We start from the raw sequence: 15,870 nt of genomic DNA on the forward strand, positions 1-15,870 counted from the left end.
CTGTCCCTGCCACTTTCTCAGCCCTCCCACCCCCACCTTTGGCTGACTCACACCCTGACACAGCCCTTTCCAATGCTCCACTCTGCTATATCTGATACTCACTCTCGATGTTCTTGCCCCTGTCATGAGGATCCGCCTGAAGCCCAAAGCCAAGTGCCACTCCTGGTACGACTCAGACCTTGTCACCCTCAAACGCAAGTTCAGGGTGGCTGAGAGAAAATGGCATACTTCCGGTACATCCACTGACAAACTGGCCTGCTGCCTGCTTCAAAGGCAATACTGGCTCTCTGTGCTCACCAAGAAGAGAGCTCACATTCAAACCCGCGTCTCTGCGGCATCTAACAACTGAGTTGAACTCTTTAAAATCTGCAAGGAACTGGCCAATCCTGCCGCAGTCTCTACCTCTCCCGTCACTTCCCAGGCACTCTGCACGGCACTGGCTTCTCATTTCATTTTCAAAACTCAAGACATCCTGTCCTCTCTCTTCCTCTCCCCTTCCTCACTCTACTCCCTGCTCTTCCTCTGGCCCGTCTTCAGCCACCTCTCCTCCCTCCTTCTTTGCCTTTCCCCATGTAATCCCCAGACGAGGTTTCTAGACAAGTCTGATCTATGAAAGTCTCGTCAAAACAGCTTCATCCCTGCCCCTCCAAAACAACCAAGGACCACATTGACTCCCTGGCTCCTGCTATGGCCGACTTCTGCAACCACTCCTTTGCCACTTCCCTTCCCCCCTGAAGCACTCCCTTGTGCACCCTCTTCTTAAGAAACGCTCTGCCGACCCTTCCTGCATGGCTAATTATCACCCAATCTCCATCACCCCTTTCCTGGGCAAACTCCTCGAAAAGCTGGCCATCTCCCAGCTCAATCTTCACACTGAATCTATTGGTTGTCTCCATGATCATCAGTCTGGCTTCAGAAGCCAGAAGCACGGAAAGTGCTCTTCTTAACATCCGTAAAGACCTGCTCTCAAACCCTTCAGAGCTGCCAGAAGCACGGAAAGTGCTCTTCTTAACATCCGTAAAGACCTGCTCTCCAACCTTGATTCCAACACCCGCCTTCGTCCTCATATTACTTGATCTCTCTTCTACCTTTGACACGGTCAACCATGCTATCCTGTTCAACCGCCTCCGTGATAACCTCGATATCACCAGTCAGGCTCTGGCTTGGCTGGTCTCTTTCCTCTATGATTGACCCTCCCAGGTTCAACTTGGGTCCTTCTTCTCCTATATCCCTATCTCTATCTCTATCTCTACCTATGGTGTTCCCCAGGGGTGTGACCTCTCTCCCTGGCTGTTCAACCAATACCTGCCACTGCTTCCCCACCGCATTGCCGCGCTCTGCCCCAACTTCCAGTGCTATGCGGATGACACTTAGCTCATTTTCAGGCTACTTTCAGCCACCTCTTCTCCCTCTCTCATCTCAGACTGTGTCTGTCCGCCAACCAGGAGTGGTGCGCCGCCAATGATCTCTGCCTTAATGCCAGTAAGACTCATTGGCACACCCGCTCCCTCCTCTACTGTCACTCTATGGTTGGCATCTCTTGCCACTCTTCCTGGTCCCACCTGTGAGGCTAAAAACCTCAGGATCATCTTTGACGCCACAATCTCCTTCTCTCCTCACATCACTGATGTCTCTAAGAAGTCACACTACCACCTCCGCAGAGGTATTCTTCCTTTCCTTTCCTCTCCTTCCCCCAGAAGCTCACTGTCTCCATAGCTCTGGTTCTCTCTAGGCTAGACAACTGCAACAGCCGCTTTCTAAATCTGCCTGCTTCTACTCTCCGCCCTCTGCAACTCACCCAGAACAGGACTGCGTGACTACCTTGGCCTCAAGCCCAGGGATCATATGTCTCCAGGACTGAAATCTCTGCACTGGCTCCAGTGGCTGCGAGGATTAAGTTTAAAACCCTCTGCATTGACCACAAGGCCTTCTGGGGCCTGTGACTTCAATACCTTCAACTCTCTCTTCCTAAATATCTTCCTTCTCAAGCTCTTCGCTCACCCGCCTCCAACTCCCTCAGGGTCAGTTGCTTCTCCAAGCAACGAGTTGGTGGTAGATCTCTTTCTTCGGCTGAGGCCTCCCTCTGGAACAGCCTCCCTGCCTCCCTGAAACTTCTCCTCTCCCCTGTTGAATTCCTGGCTGAAACTGAAACTGCACTGGTTACCTGGTCACCCTCTGATCTCGGGCAAAGGTCCCCTCCCGCCAGTCACACACCTGCACTGCCTTCCGGGCAACCGCTGCACTTGGAGACGGTCTTCTGTATCCCTTCAGTCCCACTACCAGCCCTTGACACCCGATGTCTGCACTTAACCTTGCACTTGCCACCAGCTGGCCATACTTTTACTTATTGTTATTTATTCTATTATCCCATGTACTACACTGTCCCCTACCCCTTCCCCCCCGCACTTTCCCCTTCCCCCTTCCCATGCACATGCACAATCGGAATGACACCTAACATAGTAAAATCGCCGTCTTTGTCTTCCCTCTGTTCCCCCTCCCTTGCCTAAGTCGCGTCTTGAAACACTTGTGAATAGGTGTGTTATAAATGGCATATCATATCATATATCATAAGCCTGGGAGGATAGTAGGGTTTTCCATCAGTTTCTCTTCTTTTGCTTTCTCTGGCTTTTCAGCAGTTCCAGGGAAATCGGCCGTCATAACCTACTAATCTTCCAAGATCAACCATATTTGTTCAGTGTTTTCTCCTCCCATGACACTCTTTCTCCCAGCTCCTCATAACTGGCACACATGGTCTTGTTTGATTAAGGCTTTTATATCAATCTATATGTTCACATTTCAATAACCAGGCTTGCCATTGGTTATGCTAATGTTGTCCTCCTTGGTGTCTCTGATTGGTGCACCATGTTAATCAGGTACTCTTGTCCCCCTGTGGCCTTGGCATGCACCACCAAGTGTTTCTAAGGGCCCAGTGACCATGTTGTGGTCAGATCGAAGATCTGCCTCCTCTGTGCAGATCCCCATCCACTCCTTACATGGCTCCAATAGATATAGCTTCCATAGTTGTCCCAAGATTTCCAACACACTGCTTCTCTCCAAATTCTTTGAACTCAAATGTTGAGTGGGCATGCATGTGGCAGCACTGGTTTCTGGTCTGGGTATGCACTTAGAGAAAAGGCTGTCACATGGAGCCCAGACTTCATGGTGGCTAAAACTAGCAATTGTAAGCATCTCGCTGCTGATACTGGCATCCAAAAGTAGGAGATTGGACAAGGAGAGAAGAGGAAAGAGCCCTTACTTCAGTCAACATCTGAAGTTCCCCATATCAGTTGATCGGGAGGGTGGGGAGGGAGGGGGTTGGTATTGGGAGGAGGAATCTGAGGATCACAACCCTTGCCTTCTCCATGGTATTGGCATGAGAGCCATTGTGGGCTGGCTTTTCTAGTTCAGTGTCCCCATCAGCTCGTGGGGTCGGGTCAGGACACTGTCCTGATCATAGTGACATCATGGAAAACGTAACTCACTGCATGGCCTGCAACACCTTAATGGTGTGAGTGAGGTGGTCCTACCAACTGGCGCTGAGCACATCTATATTTCCATGTTGGTGACAGAGAAGTCTTTCTACCAAGTGTTAACATGTTTCAGTCCCTGAAATATGGTAGATGGATATTTTAACCTGAGAATATGCTCATTGCATTCTTGAACTTGAATGACAGACCATCAACTGGCGCAGCACCCAAGATGTAAAGAAAGCAGGCATTTCCTTGGAATTCTTGGTTAAGGAAATCTGACCGCAATCACTAGTTAAGTCAAAGGTCCTGAGGGAGTAAGGATCCCACAATTACTGATGAGCTTTGTAGTTTGTATAATAGGGTGAGCATTTGCCTTAACAACTGGAGTGAGACCTTTAAAGTTACTGTAAAAACAAAGAACTGCTCAGCACATATTTTGTACTAGCATGACTGGTATAATCCAATAACATTTTCAGGAATCCATAAATCCCTGAATTTGACAGATGAGCTGTCCCGAGTGCTGATGTTCTAGGTGTACACGCATGTCAATCCTGATGTCAGGGAGAAGAATTGGGTGAACTGCTGGAGCTACACCCTGTAGTATTCCAGCTGGCCAGGAAAAAGATTACATGAGTGATTTACTCCCTCTACTGAGCCACCATTCTCTGCTCTTGTAAGTAGACCAGGGAGAGGGTCATCATCACTGTCACCTATTCTTTCCCAGATTCCACCAGGTGCACAGGCATATCGGAGAAGTGGAAGGCTTACACCTGTTCAATCTGAACACACTACAGGGATGCCTTTGGGTTGCAGTGTCAGGTGCCTGGAAGCCAGTTCATATTTTCTCAGTCTCCTCTTTTATACTCGGGTATATACTTGTGCTGACCCAGTACTATTCACTCCCTCTAAGAGGCAAGTGGGTACTATGAAACCCATCCCTGTACTCCTCAGGCATCTTCTGCAAGCTGCAGGAAAAACTCAAAACATGTAGCTCATACTAGCATATGGGTACTAACCAACATACTCAACCTTACGCTCTTTCAGGTTATGAGGTTGAGAGGGGGACCCCTGAATCAGCTCTTACCACCAGGAATGACCCCCAGTAGGGTCGCTTCGACAGATGTCTGTTTCACTTACTTGAGCTCTAATTCAGCAGCCCGCTCTATCTCCCTCTCAAGCCTTTCCTTTCTTGATAAAGTCTTAATTTCCAGTACACTCTGCAGGCATTTTGCTTATTTTACAGAGCCAACATGTTCTATTTTGTTAGGAGCCTATTTCACTCCAAGGTTCTCTTTGCTTAGCTCGCTGCATGGCCTGCCCTTGTGGAGGTAGTTTCAGACCGCTTGAGTTGGAGGGACACCTTATTGGTAGAAGTGGACACTGCATGTCTAGTAGATGAGGGTGCAACATCTGGTGTGCTGCTTCGGGACCGCGGCTTTCTGCACCTTCTGGTTGTTGTGCAGAGACTCATTGAAGAGACCCTTGAACTAATAACTCCTATGCTTCCACCACTTCAAGCAAGCCAGTTGAGCCTGCTGCCACAACTCGCCAAACTTCATGGCGAACAGACCAATATGCTCTATTTATTAGATATGCTTCAACTCCGAGAACCTCCTTTCACTCTTCTAGAACACAGTGACTGGGCTTTATTTGCTAAAGCAAGAATGTGGCCTAATTCATGGTTTTTGAATTCCAACACTTGCCACCATCATTGGGCTTTTCTCCAGACACTATTACTGAGAGGGAGTGACAAGCAGTCTTTCAAGGTAGTACTACAGCTAGAGTGTTCTATGATTCACCGTGCTGGGTATCATTCATGCAGAGGTTAGTCAGGCCTCTGTAGCTTCCTTGGCTCACCTTTTGATAGCAGTGTTGAGCGATCAAGGCCTAAGCTCCATACGAGTGGGTGGTGAGGTGGAATGTGACATAAAATAACACAAAGATAGCAGGTCAACTAGGATGAATGAGTCCATTTAGATTTTCACCCACAAACACTTGAAAAAATATATGCAGTTAAAAAAGACAAAAACAAGAAGCCTCTAACTTTACTGTTGAAGAAATCTGACTCCAAGCAGGTTCTTCAACAAAGACTCCTGCAGGCACAGGAAAGCGTGGAGTTCAATGATAGCCAATGGGGTATTGCGTTTCTATGGCAGTAAAAAAGATTTTCCTGGAGGAACCAGACCCTTCAAGTAACTACTTCTCAACCCCCTGCCCAATTTCAGATGCTTGAGGTTGCAGTGAAGTGTGAGAAGAAGACCACAGCAATCTTGAAGCTTGTTTGTTGATGTACTTTGACCTTGAGTTTGGCGAGTTCCTGGTGACTGCGAATTTTGGAGGATTGCGGTTCTTGAAGTTGCGATTTGAATAATTGTTTATGAACTCCTTAAGGTGGAAGTCGCTCTGTCATGCTTTTCGGTGACCCTTGTAAGTTGGATGGAGCGTGAGGTTTTTTCCCTTGTTACCACTAGGTCTGCCATTCCAGCTAGCATGATAGGTCAACATTTTGAATGCAGCAGCAGTAGCTGGACAGCTTATTCGGAATTGCACATGTGTGATATCAATTGTTATGAAGATGGGGTATTATGAACTCACTGATGGACTTAAGATTCGTTCAGGGTCGGAACCCGGTAGGGTCACTCCCCTGTACTCAATGGCCACAAGACTGTGGACTTATTTCTGTTGCGTTTTCCGAGGGATGGTAATGGAGCTAGTGCAGCAGGGCAGGCTCCTACCAGTGCTCAGGAGTATATTTTAATGCAATTAAGGGTGGTCTTGATGGGCAGATTCCCCAAGCCAGAGTGCACAGGTTTACTTGGTTTCAGTAGGTGAGTTGATAGTCCTGCGCAGCTGGGGATCACCCAACACATACTGTGGTTTTTGGGGGCATCACTGCAGCCCTTCTGATGTACTTCGCTGATGTGGATATGCTGAACATTGCTCCCTTTAGTTTCAGGCTTCACAGGCTGGTTGGGGGATGGTGAAGATCCATGGCAATGGTTTGCGTTGTCTAGCTGCAAGCTCTCCTTTCGATGATTGTTCCCTTCCTATGTCAGCACGCAGGCATATGCAGATTCCAAGAGAACAGGAGATTACTCCCATCCTAACCTAGCCAAGAAGGAAATGGGAACTTCTGCAAATCCAGACTGAGGAAAGTTACTGTTCAAAGGTCCTTCTGGATCATTAGTGCCGTTCCAAGTAATGCCCCAGAGCTACAAGTATTTATGGGAGGATTATGGTTAGGAAGGTGGCCACAGCTCTAAACATAATTGTACATTATTCGAATTCGAAGGTCCTGGGCGCTCAAGGCCCTGTGCATCTCATTCATAATTCGTGGACAATGAAAACATCCTGAACTGAACACGTTTGTGGACTCGGCCACTGAAGCCAGACGACCTCTGCAATGAGTGGCCAACAGAATCGGTGCATCAGAAAATGTGTTGTTCAAGAACACTGTTTATTTACTCGATCAGGATGAGATTGGGATGAGCATCTCAAGGGGTTAGGGGACAACACAACTGGATGTCTTTTCATGAGAACAGGCTAGATAAAACTGCAGCAATGCAGTAAACTAAATGGGTTCAGGGTTCTTAAGCTAAGGAGGTGAAAGGAATGCTTCCTCTTGGGTATCTAGTATGTTGGACAGTCTTTGGGTCAGAGCCTGCAGCGCGTTCCTTAGTACCCATCACTGCTTTGGAGGACGGGATGGCATAACCACTAAGAGTGCCAATAGGAATCGCTTAAGAAACAAAAGATTCCAAGGGGCTAACTATGGGAATACTGACATTCCTCAGGAGTACGTATTTTGATACAATGACTCAGGGAGGTAGTGTCCAGCACACTTCTTGGTTCAAGAATAGAGTTTTAGGGGTATAGTGCCCAGAGCGATCTTCCTAACCTCTCCTACCAGCAATGACTTCTTGCCCCCGTCGGCTTAGATAGTCTCCTCACCCTCTAGCCATGGGTTGCCCTCCGTACTAATATTAGTACTAATAGATCCACTCCTACCAACAAGTGTATTGCTCCTTGCTTAAAGGTTTTGTTAGCCTGTTATATTATCACCCACCAGCCATGGGTTACCCTCCCAGACCATCTTGACATTTTCCATCAGCTGTTCAGCACTTTCTCTGGGTCTGGTTTTCCACAGGGTTTAAGTTGTAGCTGTGACAGGCCAGAAGAAGGATGCAAACCAGAGGACAAGTTTGATGGGTTTTTTTTTATTTAAACTGAAGAAAATTTTCCCTACCTAACAATACTAAAATGAGGTGCTCAAATATCGTAAAATATAAATATATAGTCCTCGGTTCAAACCTATCCACTAAACTGACCCTACCACTTAGCAAAAACATAAAAGAAATAGGATGAGTGCCCTGCACTCTTGGTTCTTCACAAAGGTATCTCCGACTCTCCCAAGAGTCCATCCTGGGTCTGGATCCAATGGTTAGAAGTAAACCTGGAAAACAGTTCTTGTCAGTCTATCAAAAATTCCTCAAAGTTCAAACAAAGTCCCAAGTTCCCGAAAAAACTTTAGGCAAAGGGATATTTCCCTGATCCCTTTTCACCAACTTGGTCAATCTTCCCACACTTCGACCAACTTTCGGGTGTCTCTGTGCTCCCTTTCTATATGATTTTCACTCAGCTTATTGTGGCTCCCTTGGTGTCCCCTGACCCAATATCTCAATTCGTTTTTTAGGGTTCCTATGACCCCTCTCTGTTTCTGGTTCTCATAGCTTTCTTGGGTCCCTGTGACCGTTCTCGAGGCTAATGCTGCTCCGGTTTCTCTTGCTCCGATAACCTTTTTCCATGTCTCACTCTCGCTCTTCTCTCAGGTCCCTGAGACCCTTGGATGGGGCTAGGGTAGTCCTTCCCTCTTCCCTGCTCGTTCTCTCTTTTCTTCTCCTCCCTCTGACCTGGGCAACCCACTAACCTGCTGAGTTGTGGTGCTTGCTCCAGTGAGGGTCTGTCTCGTAAGCGATGGTAGCATTCGCCACGGCTTGCTGCTCTTCCGCTCTGCAGGCTAGCGGTCTTTGCGTTCAGCTCATCTTGATTCTCTCTTTTTGTTGGCTCTCAGTCTGAGAGTGGAGGACCCAGTCCCTGGACTCGGTCTATTTGCAGGCTCCGGGACCACCAGGTCCAGTATGTGTTTGCATCTCTAGGTCCAGTTTACTCCGTGCAGCCTCTGCTTCTCCGGCCTTCCACCTTCCTCATTTGGCATGCAGCATTTCCGTTTTTGCGCCTCCTCCTTTTGCGCAGCTTGTACCCTTGCCGATGCTCTCAAGTCTGAGGCTTGCCTCAGCAATGGGTTTCTCCTCCTCCATTCAAGTGTTATTGGCCCTTTATTCTCGCTCCAGTATTCAGAAGGGGCATATTGTTCACCAGAGGATATCAAGCATGTGGAATGTTCTGCATTACCTTGAGTCAACCACATTATTGTCAGCATTACCTTGAGCCAAACACATCAGTGTATTGTCAGCATTACCTTGAGTCAAACACATAGATGTATTGCCAGTATTTTGTATTCCCATGTGGGCAGATAATACCTTGTGCATAGGGAGTTCCCCGTGGCACTGGGATTCCTTGTCCCCTAAAGTTGAGTCACTCCCAGTGAGGTCCCACTTTCTCAAACCCCTAGGGGGGGTTTTTCTGAACGAGCTCACCTCCCTAGCTTCAAAGGGGGTGGCTACCCTAGGGAAGAAGGGACAAAGTCTACAGATTTGTCACGTAGCCATCAAGAAGCTTTTAGATCTCCAGGTCTGCTCCCTCCCGTGGCCTGGCATACAGTCCTCAGCAGGCTGTAGGCATCCGTTCATAGGTTGGTTTATCTCAGTTCTGATATGTTCAAGGGTTTTTATTCAAACACCTATGTAGTCTTACCGCTATGAGGGAAGTGCCCTACCTAACAAAACCGAAAGTAAGGGCGGTCGTCAAAGTCCAAAGAAATTGTCCTTAGTCCAAATCCTAATAGCTAACTGGCCCTACCACTTAGGGAATAAAAAGGAGGCCGGAGCAATAGCCCCAGTCTTTGGCTTCTGCCTGGCCGATGACTTGGATCCTTTTCCAAGAAGAAGGTTTTGAATAGTTTGTCAGGTTCTGGATCTCTTTAATCAGAGTTCAACAATTTCTGGCTGCACAGTCCTCGGCCTCTCTGCAGTTTCTGTATGCTGAATTTTTAAAGTCTTTACATATACTCCATACGATTTACTTTTCCTCTGGAAAGACAAGATTTTCTTAACACAACTCCACCATTTCTCACATGGTGCTTGACAGTGTGCTTGTCTTGTTTTTAAACAATGAACCCTCCAGGTTCTCTCTCCTCACAGTTCTTTTCACTATGTTTCATGTTTCCAGGACTCCCCAAAGTCCTCTTGCCATATGACAGGCTTGCTTTAGCAGGGCATGGTAGGGCATCCGCCCGTTCGGGTTTTCCAGGCTCCCGTAAACCTTGTGGCTTCTCCAGCTGTGAATGTTAGTGCCTTTTGATTTCCCAGGGCTCTCCAAAGCCCTCTGGCCCGCCGACAGGCCTGCGTTAGCAGGGCCTCAGTTGTACGTGTGCCGGTTCGGGTTTTCCAGCAGCCCCTAACCCTTATGGCTTTCCCAGTCTCCATTATCACTGTTCGCCCCTCTCAATGGCGTTACCTCTTTGAGAGCATTCACTTCCCTTCCGGCTGCTCAGCAGGTAGTGCAAAGATCTGGGATCTGACTTCTCCATTGTGTTCTGGTCTCTGGTATCAATTATGGGCCCAGGGCCCACTTCGGCTTCTGTGTGGCCATGCCACCAGGCGAGACAGTCGATTCTTGGTCAGTCAGGATGCCAACCTTCCGGTGTCTTGGGATCGATTTGTTCACTCTCCATGCTACCGCTGGCTCCATGGTATAGTGTGGCTCTGCCCCTCCAGGACCTCTTCCTGTCAGAGACTCGCATCTGCATGGGATTCTCTCTCCTCCATTCAAGGTTGCTCATCTTTTTATCTACGTCATCACAAACAAAAGGGGTATGTTGTTCCTCTTTGACTGTGGAGTTCAGGCGGTATCCAGCATTACCTGAATCCAAAGAGATTGTAGAAGTGTCACTATTTGGTGAATCCAAAACAGAGTTAACAAACAGTCTTCCCGATTGCCATGTAGGCTGAACATGTACTCTGGATCGGGAGTCCTTGTCACCGAGAGTGGAGTCACTCCCAATGAGGTCCCACTTGCCAAGACCCCTAGGGAGGGTCTTGCAGAGCAGGTGCACCTTCCTAGCCTCAAAGGGGGTGGCTACCCTACCCTCTGGGAAGAGGGAATTCATAGTCTAGATTCTGTCACAGGTGTTTGTCGAATTACCTCCACTTGTTGTTCCTAATTGTTGCTGCTTTGCTGGTAATAATTCTTAATACAGGGCTGTATGGTGACAGCTGAAGACCTCAAAGGTCTGTTCCCCATTTTGAAGTCAGATGAAGTGATGTTTCCACTTTGCATCCCCTGCTGGCTTGGCAGTGGTTAGTGGCGACTTGGCGAGTGCATATCCACCTAGCCTCTTCTAATATGATATGATTAGGCATTTCTAACGCACCTGTACACAAGTGTTTCTAGGTGCCACAAGACAAGGGAGGGAAGACATAGGGAGGACAAGACAAACGATCCTACTAGGCCTTGTGTCATTCAGATCGTGCAAATGCTCGTGCCAAGGCGACAATAGAAGTGCAGCGGTAAGGATAGGAGGAAGTGCGCTCAGGTCAGCATGGCTCGGAGTAAGTGTAGCCAGGGCAGCATGGCTCTGTGTAGGTGCAAGGAGGCAGTGGGCTATAGGGGTTACAAACCCTCTTCAAACTTGTACTGAAAAAGCATTAATACCCCCCCCCCACCCCCACCACCTCAATGGTTGTTCACATGAGACATCATCCTTCATTCTACGCCTTCGGAAGCACAAGAAGCCTGGAGAAGGTTCACAACCACTTGGACGTTAATGGGTTGGATAGCCAGTCCACGTATGAGGGTGCCAATGAGAACTGGAACCCCTAATTACTTTGGACACTGCCAGGCATGAGGGGTGCAGAGGCTCGGAAGGGCTCCTGGCTGTGCTCCCAACCCCCGTGTACACCCTCTGGTTAGCACTTCAGGTAATAGGTGGGCATCCCCAGAGCCCTTTCCACCCTCCGTGGAGGAATCTCTAAATTGACTTATTACACTCCTTATACGTTCATGGCCATATTAGCATTCTCTCACAAGTTCGACAAGGAAAATACAATCTGGCAATTGGGATAATGTTGATAATTTTGTAGTCGCAAGGAACCACAAAGTGCAGGAGTAAAAAAAAAAAAAAAATGACAGTGAAACTGGAAACTTCTCATGTCAGGACTTTCAGTCTTATGGTATTAAACATAGGAAACAGAAGGGTGTAGCGCATTGGAGAAAAAAGGAAACAGACGTAAAGGGATCATCAAGCAGAGGAGACAAGAGGATGGAGCAGCACTAAGCAAGATTTCTCACTGTATCCTTTTGAATTATTTAAGAAGGGCAACTCACCGAGATCATCTCGTCCTTCTTGCACTGCTGCGAGAGGTCCCGGATCCCACTGACGAAGTGCTTGTTGGTGTTGATGTAGGCCTTTCCGGCCTCGATCATGTTGCTGCATAGCTTCACCAACTGTGGGGATGGCGAAAGAGGGAGAAGAAGAGAAAATAAAAATGGGGCGAAGGAGAGCGACAGGATGGATAAGGAAAGAGTATGAGAGACGGGGACCAAGAGAGCCATTGAACGAAAGAAGTAGAGGGGTAGGGAGAGTTAAGGAAACAATGGAGCAATATGTAGGACAGCGAAGGAGGGCAGGAGGAGACATATTGAGAGGGAGCGAAAGAGTGGAAAAAAAGATAGATGATTGTTAGACCATATAAGATCCAGATGTTTCCATGCACATCTTATTCCTTTGATCTCGCACGCGTAGCATTCTTGGCCTGCAGATCCGCGCAGCATTCTTGGCCTGCAGATCAGTGGTTGCTGGGATTTGCAATCAACAGTGGTTCATAAATATACCACAAAAAGCCAAACTCTCTGATCTAGTACTCCTCGACCCTCTCTTATCGCGTGCAAACACTCACGACTAATGAATTGTAGTGGTTGCCCATAGTACTCTTGTCTCAGATTATTACAAAACCAAACAGCATGCCACTGTACTTGAGATTGGTGCAAAGTGACGGAGAGTATGAAGATAAAATAGATCATATGAACGGTGCACTTGAACGTGAAGGTGTTAGGTGCAGGACATGCAAGTAATTGAGGTTAGGGCAGAACACAGGATCCCAAAATCAGTGCAGTGCTATATCGGGACCATCTTTAAGAGATACCGACTGACTCCAGCAAAGAGAAAACGGGGCCTGAAAGCTCATATTTTCGCAATTAGCACATCTTCCCTGGAAACATTCATTGCCTCCTGTGCCAGTACCGGTAGACATTTTAACCGGATCATTAAAACTGATTGCAATCACTTAACGTCAACTGGGTGGACTGGCACAATTTACTAACGGGCTATTCAGAAAATGCAAACCATGGTACAAGGGAGACCCAGCTAAGTTCGCCTCACTGGCCCTCTGCTTCATGCGTTTCAGATAAGTAAAAACACAACAGTTGTTTACACAAACAGGTTGCCCATTTTCACACACGTGACCTTTTACAAAGTTATACGTTTTTGCAAACTTGCATTCAACGTCCTCGAATTGGAATTGGTTGTTTCTAAACAGGATTACACCTTGGCTGGGAAAAGAATGTGAAGTGGTAAGGGAATGCAGAAAGGTCAGAATACGTCAAATGTATTCAGCAGGTCATATCTAGAAATAAACCTTCTGTTGCATCAAGGCACTGTAGCCAACTTAACCTATGCTCCCACCAAACAGGTGTGACTGGCTGAGGGGGGGGGGTACATTTTCAACTGCTACTGAACATACATTGCCCTTTAGAATTTTTATGAGCAACCTATACATTGTCATTTGCCTCTGTTTTAATATATTTGACATTGCATTCGATTGCAAGAGTGGTATTGAGGGGAATGGACACAGGCGAGGTTGTGTGATGGCAAATCAAGCAGATGAGTGAGGAGTCAAGAAACATGGAGAGCAGAGGATAGCAGACCAATTGAGATGTAACCTCTCTACGGAGCTTCAGGGTGTTGGCTTTAATGCAAAGATGCAGGGCTGGGGTTTACAGTGCAGGGCCTATTAAGGGTTCTGAAACAAAAATTATTGCAATCGCCCTGGCAGAGGAAGAGTAGATTTTGGTGGGCCAACTATAGGTACCTGGTTGGCTAGTAATGAGAGGTGACTCTTAAGATATCAATGGACAAGCCAGTGGATGGCCTGTTGGACAAGGCTGCAAGCCTAAAAGTCTGTGCGCTATTTTTGTCTACATTATTGTCTAATACTTGGCAAAGTCGAGCTCCCAGTCCTAATCCTCCCCAGCAGCAAAGCTTCACTGTAGAGGTCCATCCAGGGCTCTCACAGCCCTCTGTGTGGGAGGAGGGAGCGGGGGGCATGGTATCGCAAGTATGACACTGACACAATGGGTGCAATTTGTAAAACCTTTATTGAAATTGTTGGGGTTGGAGAAACTCCTACTTTGCCCTATAACTAAGATGGGAGTAGTCTCGACCATCAAATAATAAATAACGGAGTCATAGTGATAATCAGTGTTGAAATAAAGAAATGTGGTTGAACCAGCTCTCCTCCCCACGTTAGACCCCACAGAGTAAGGCTGTCCCTGTAGGCAGGATGACGCACTCTGGCTCGGCTTCCAATACAATAAACAGTTCCAGAATGTGGTTCGAGGCCCATCTGGCCTTCAAAATTTTGGTATCTTTTATTTATTTCCAAAATAATGTTTCAATCGAAACGCTCACAAATGTTCCCCTCTCCCGGGCTCAGACCTCTCACGATGAAGTTCAACACAAACTTGCAAGGGGGCTCCCTTTCCCTTCCCCAAGCTTATTTCACTTCGGGTCTCCCTCTGTCGGACTCAGACCATTCACGATAAAGTTCAACACAAACTGGCAAGGGGGCTCCCTTCCCCAAGCTTATTTCACTTCGGGTCTCCCTATGTCGGGCTCAGACTACTTTCGGATGTCGAAGACTTTCTAATGTGCCTGGTTTACTTTTCAGACCACTGCAGGACCACTTCGACTCAGTTTACAGTTTCACTTTCCCCTTCTCTAGGACGTAGACTTCTTTATTTCACTTTTGCTGTTCATACGCTTTATCGCTTCAAACAAATTACTTTTCAGAGAATTTTGAATGGGCTACTTCCTTTCATCAGACCACTCTGTTACTTAGTATCACTGATTTCGCTGCTATCTTTTACTTCAAAGTTAATTCACAAGTCTGCCTTTCCTCGTGTCTCATCCACACAAGTGCAGCCTTAACTTGCGATGTAATGTTGCTACTTCAGATTTCAACACACACCGGTCTCTCAGGTTGCTTGCCAACTCACCGGCTGTGTGCGTCTCTTTCTTGGTTTTTGCGATATCCATTTCACGAGTCAAGGTTAGTACCACAGGCTTGGCCTCGCCTCCCCAACTCTGCCGAACACCCGGGAGGGTCGCTGACGTCCTTGAAACACAATTCAGTCTTCACTTGTGGGATCTGGCCATCTCCACGTGTTTTTCACTGCCTGTCTGAGGCAACGACCTCCGCTAAGGAACTCTTAGCGTTTACAACCCGCTGCTATAGCTCCTTGGTCCATCACTCTACTCCAGTAGGTTAGCCTTAGTCCCGGAAGTTCTACTCATATTCTGCCTTGGGTTCTGCCTTTTATTTGAGTCAAGTGCCTGACTTTGCCTGACCCAATTAGCGGGAGTTGTCCAGTATGATGTGTGAAAGTTAATCTTGTTACTCTGTCACCCTCTTCCTTTCCCTAGACTCTGCGGATAAAAAAGGGGGTGGAGGGAGTTGGTATCTCAGTGAATCATAAAAAATAGGATGGGTTGGATAAAAAGAATAGGAGGGAATACTGCATCTCACCCCCACTCCCTAAAGACCTCCACCCAGGCAAACCTCCCGCACTGGTCCACTCCCGGGTCTGGATCCAAAGGCGATGGCCGTGCCCTGGCCACCTGAGAGAGATCCCCGGGCACTAGCGGGTGAAACATCCTCTGGTTTCTCACACATCTCATGGTATTTTGTCTTGGGGCACTCTTATCCCGCCAGCAGCGCTTTAATCAGCGCTTACCAGCTAAGAGAGCCTGCTTCACTTCCCTCCACCCCCTCCCACTGCCTGCCCTTGCCTCCTCTGATTGGTGTTCCAGGTCCCGAGACTTGGAGCACCATATTTGACACTCTGCCCCAGGGTAGCCTTGCGTAAGAGGTCAGACAAAGGGGTGCATCCTTTGGACGCTTACTATCCCTGTTTGCCTAGTCGCCCTGGGTGCCCTAGCCCC

General features: G+C 47.7%; 1 protein-coding gene across 3 annotated transcripts in view; it reads right to left on the reverse strand.

Moving 5' to 3' along the window:
• Positions 1-15,870, reverse strand: part of ACAP3 (ArfGAP with coiled-coil, ankyrin repeat and PH domains 3) — a 738,004-nt gene that overhangs the window by 447,204 nt on the left and 274,930 nt on the right. For all 3 annotated transcript variants that reach the window (XM_069610099.1, XM_069610101.1, XM_069610100.1), the window contains exon 3: positions 11,976-12,095. In XM_069610099.1, the coding sequence (XP_069466200.1) occupies positions 11,976-12,095 (120 nt within the window). The remainder of the gene's footprint in view (positions 1-11,975; positions 12,096-15,870) is intronic.

Source organism: Ambystoma mexicanum, chromosome 8, assembly GCF_040938575.1.
Source record: "Ambystoma mexicanum isolate Mex_15411 chromosome 8, UKY_AmexF1_1, whole genome shotgun sequence".
NCBI classification, from domain to species: Eukaryota; Metazoa; Chordata; class Amphibia; order Caudata; family Ambystomatidae; genus Ambystoma; species Ambystoma mexicanum.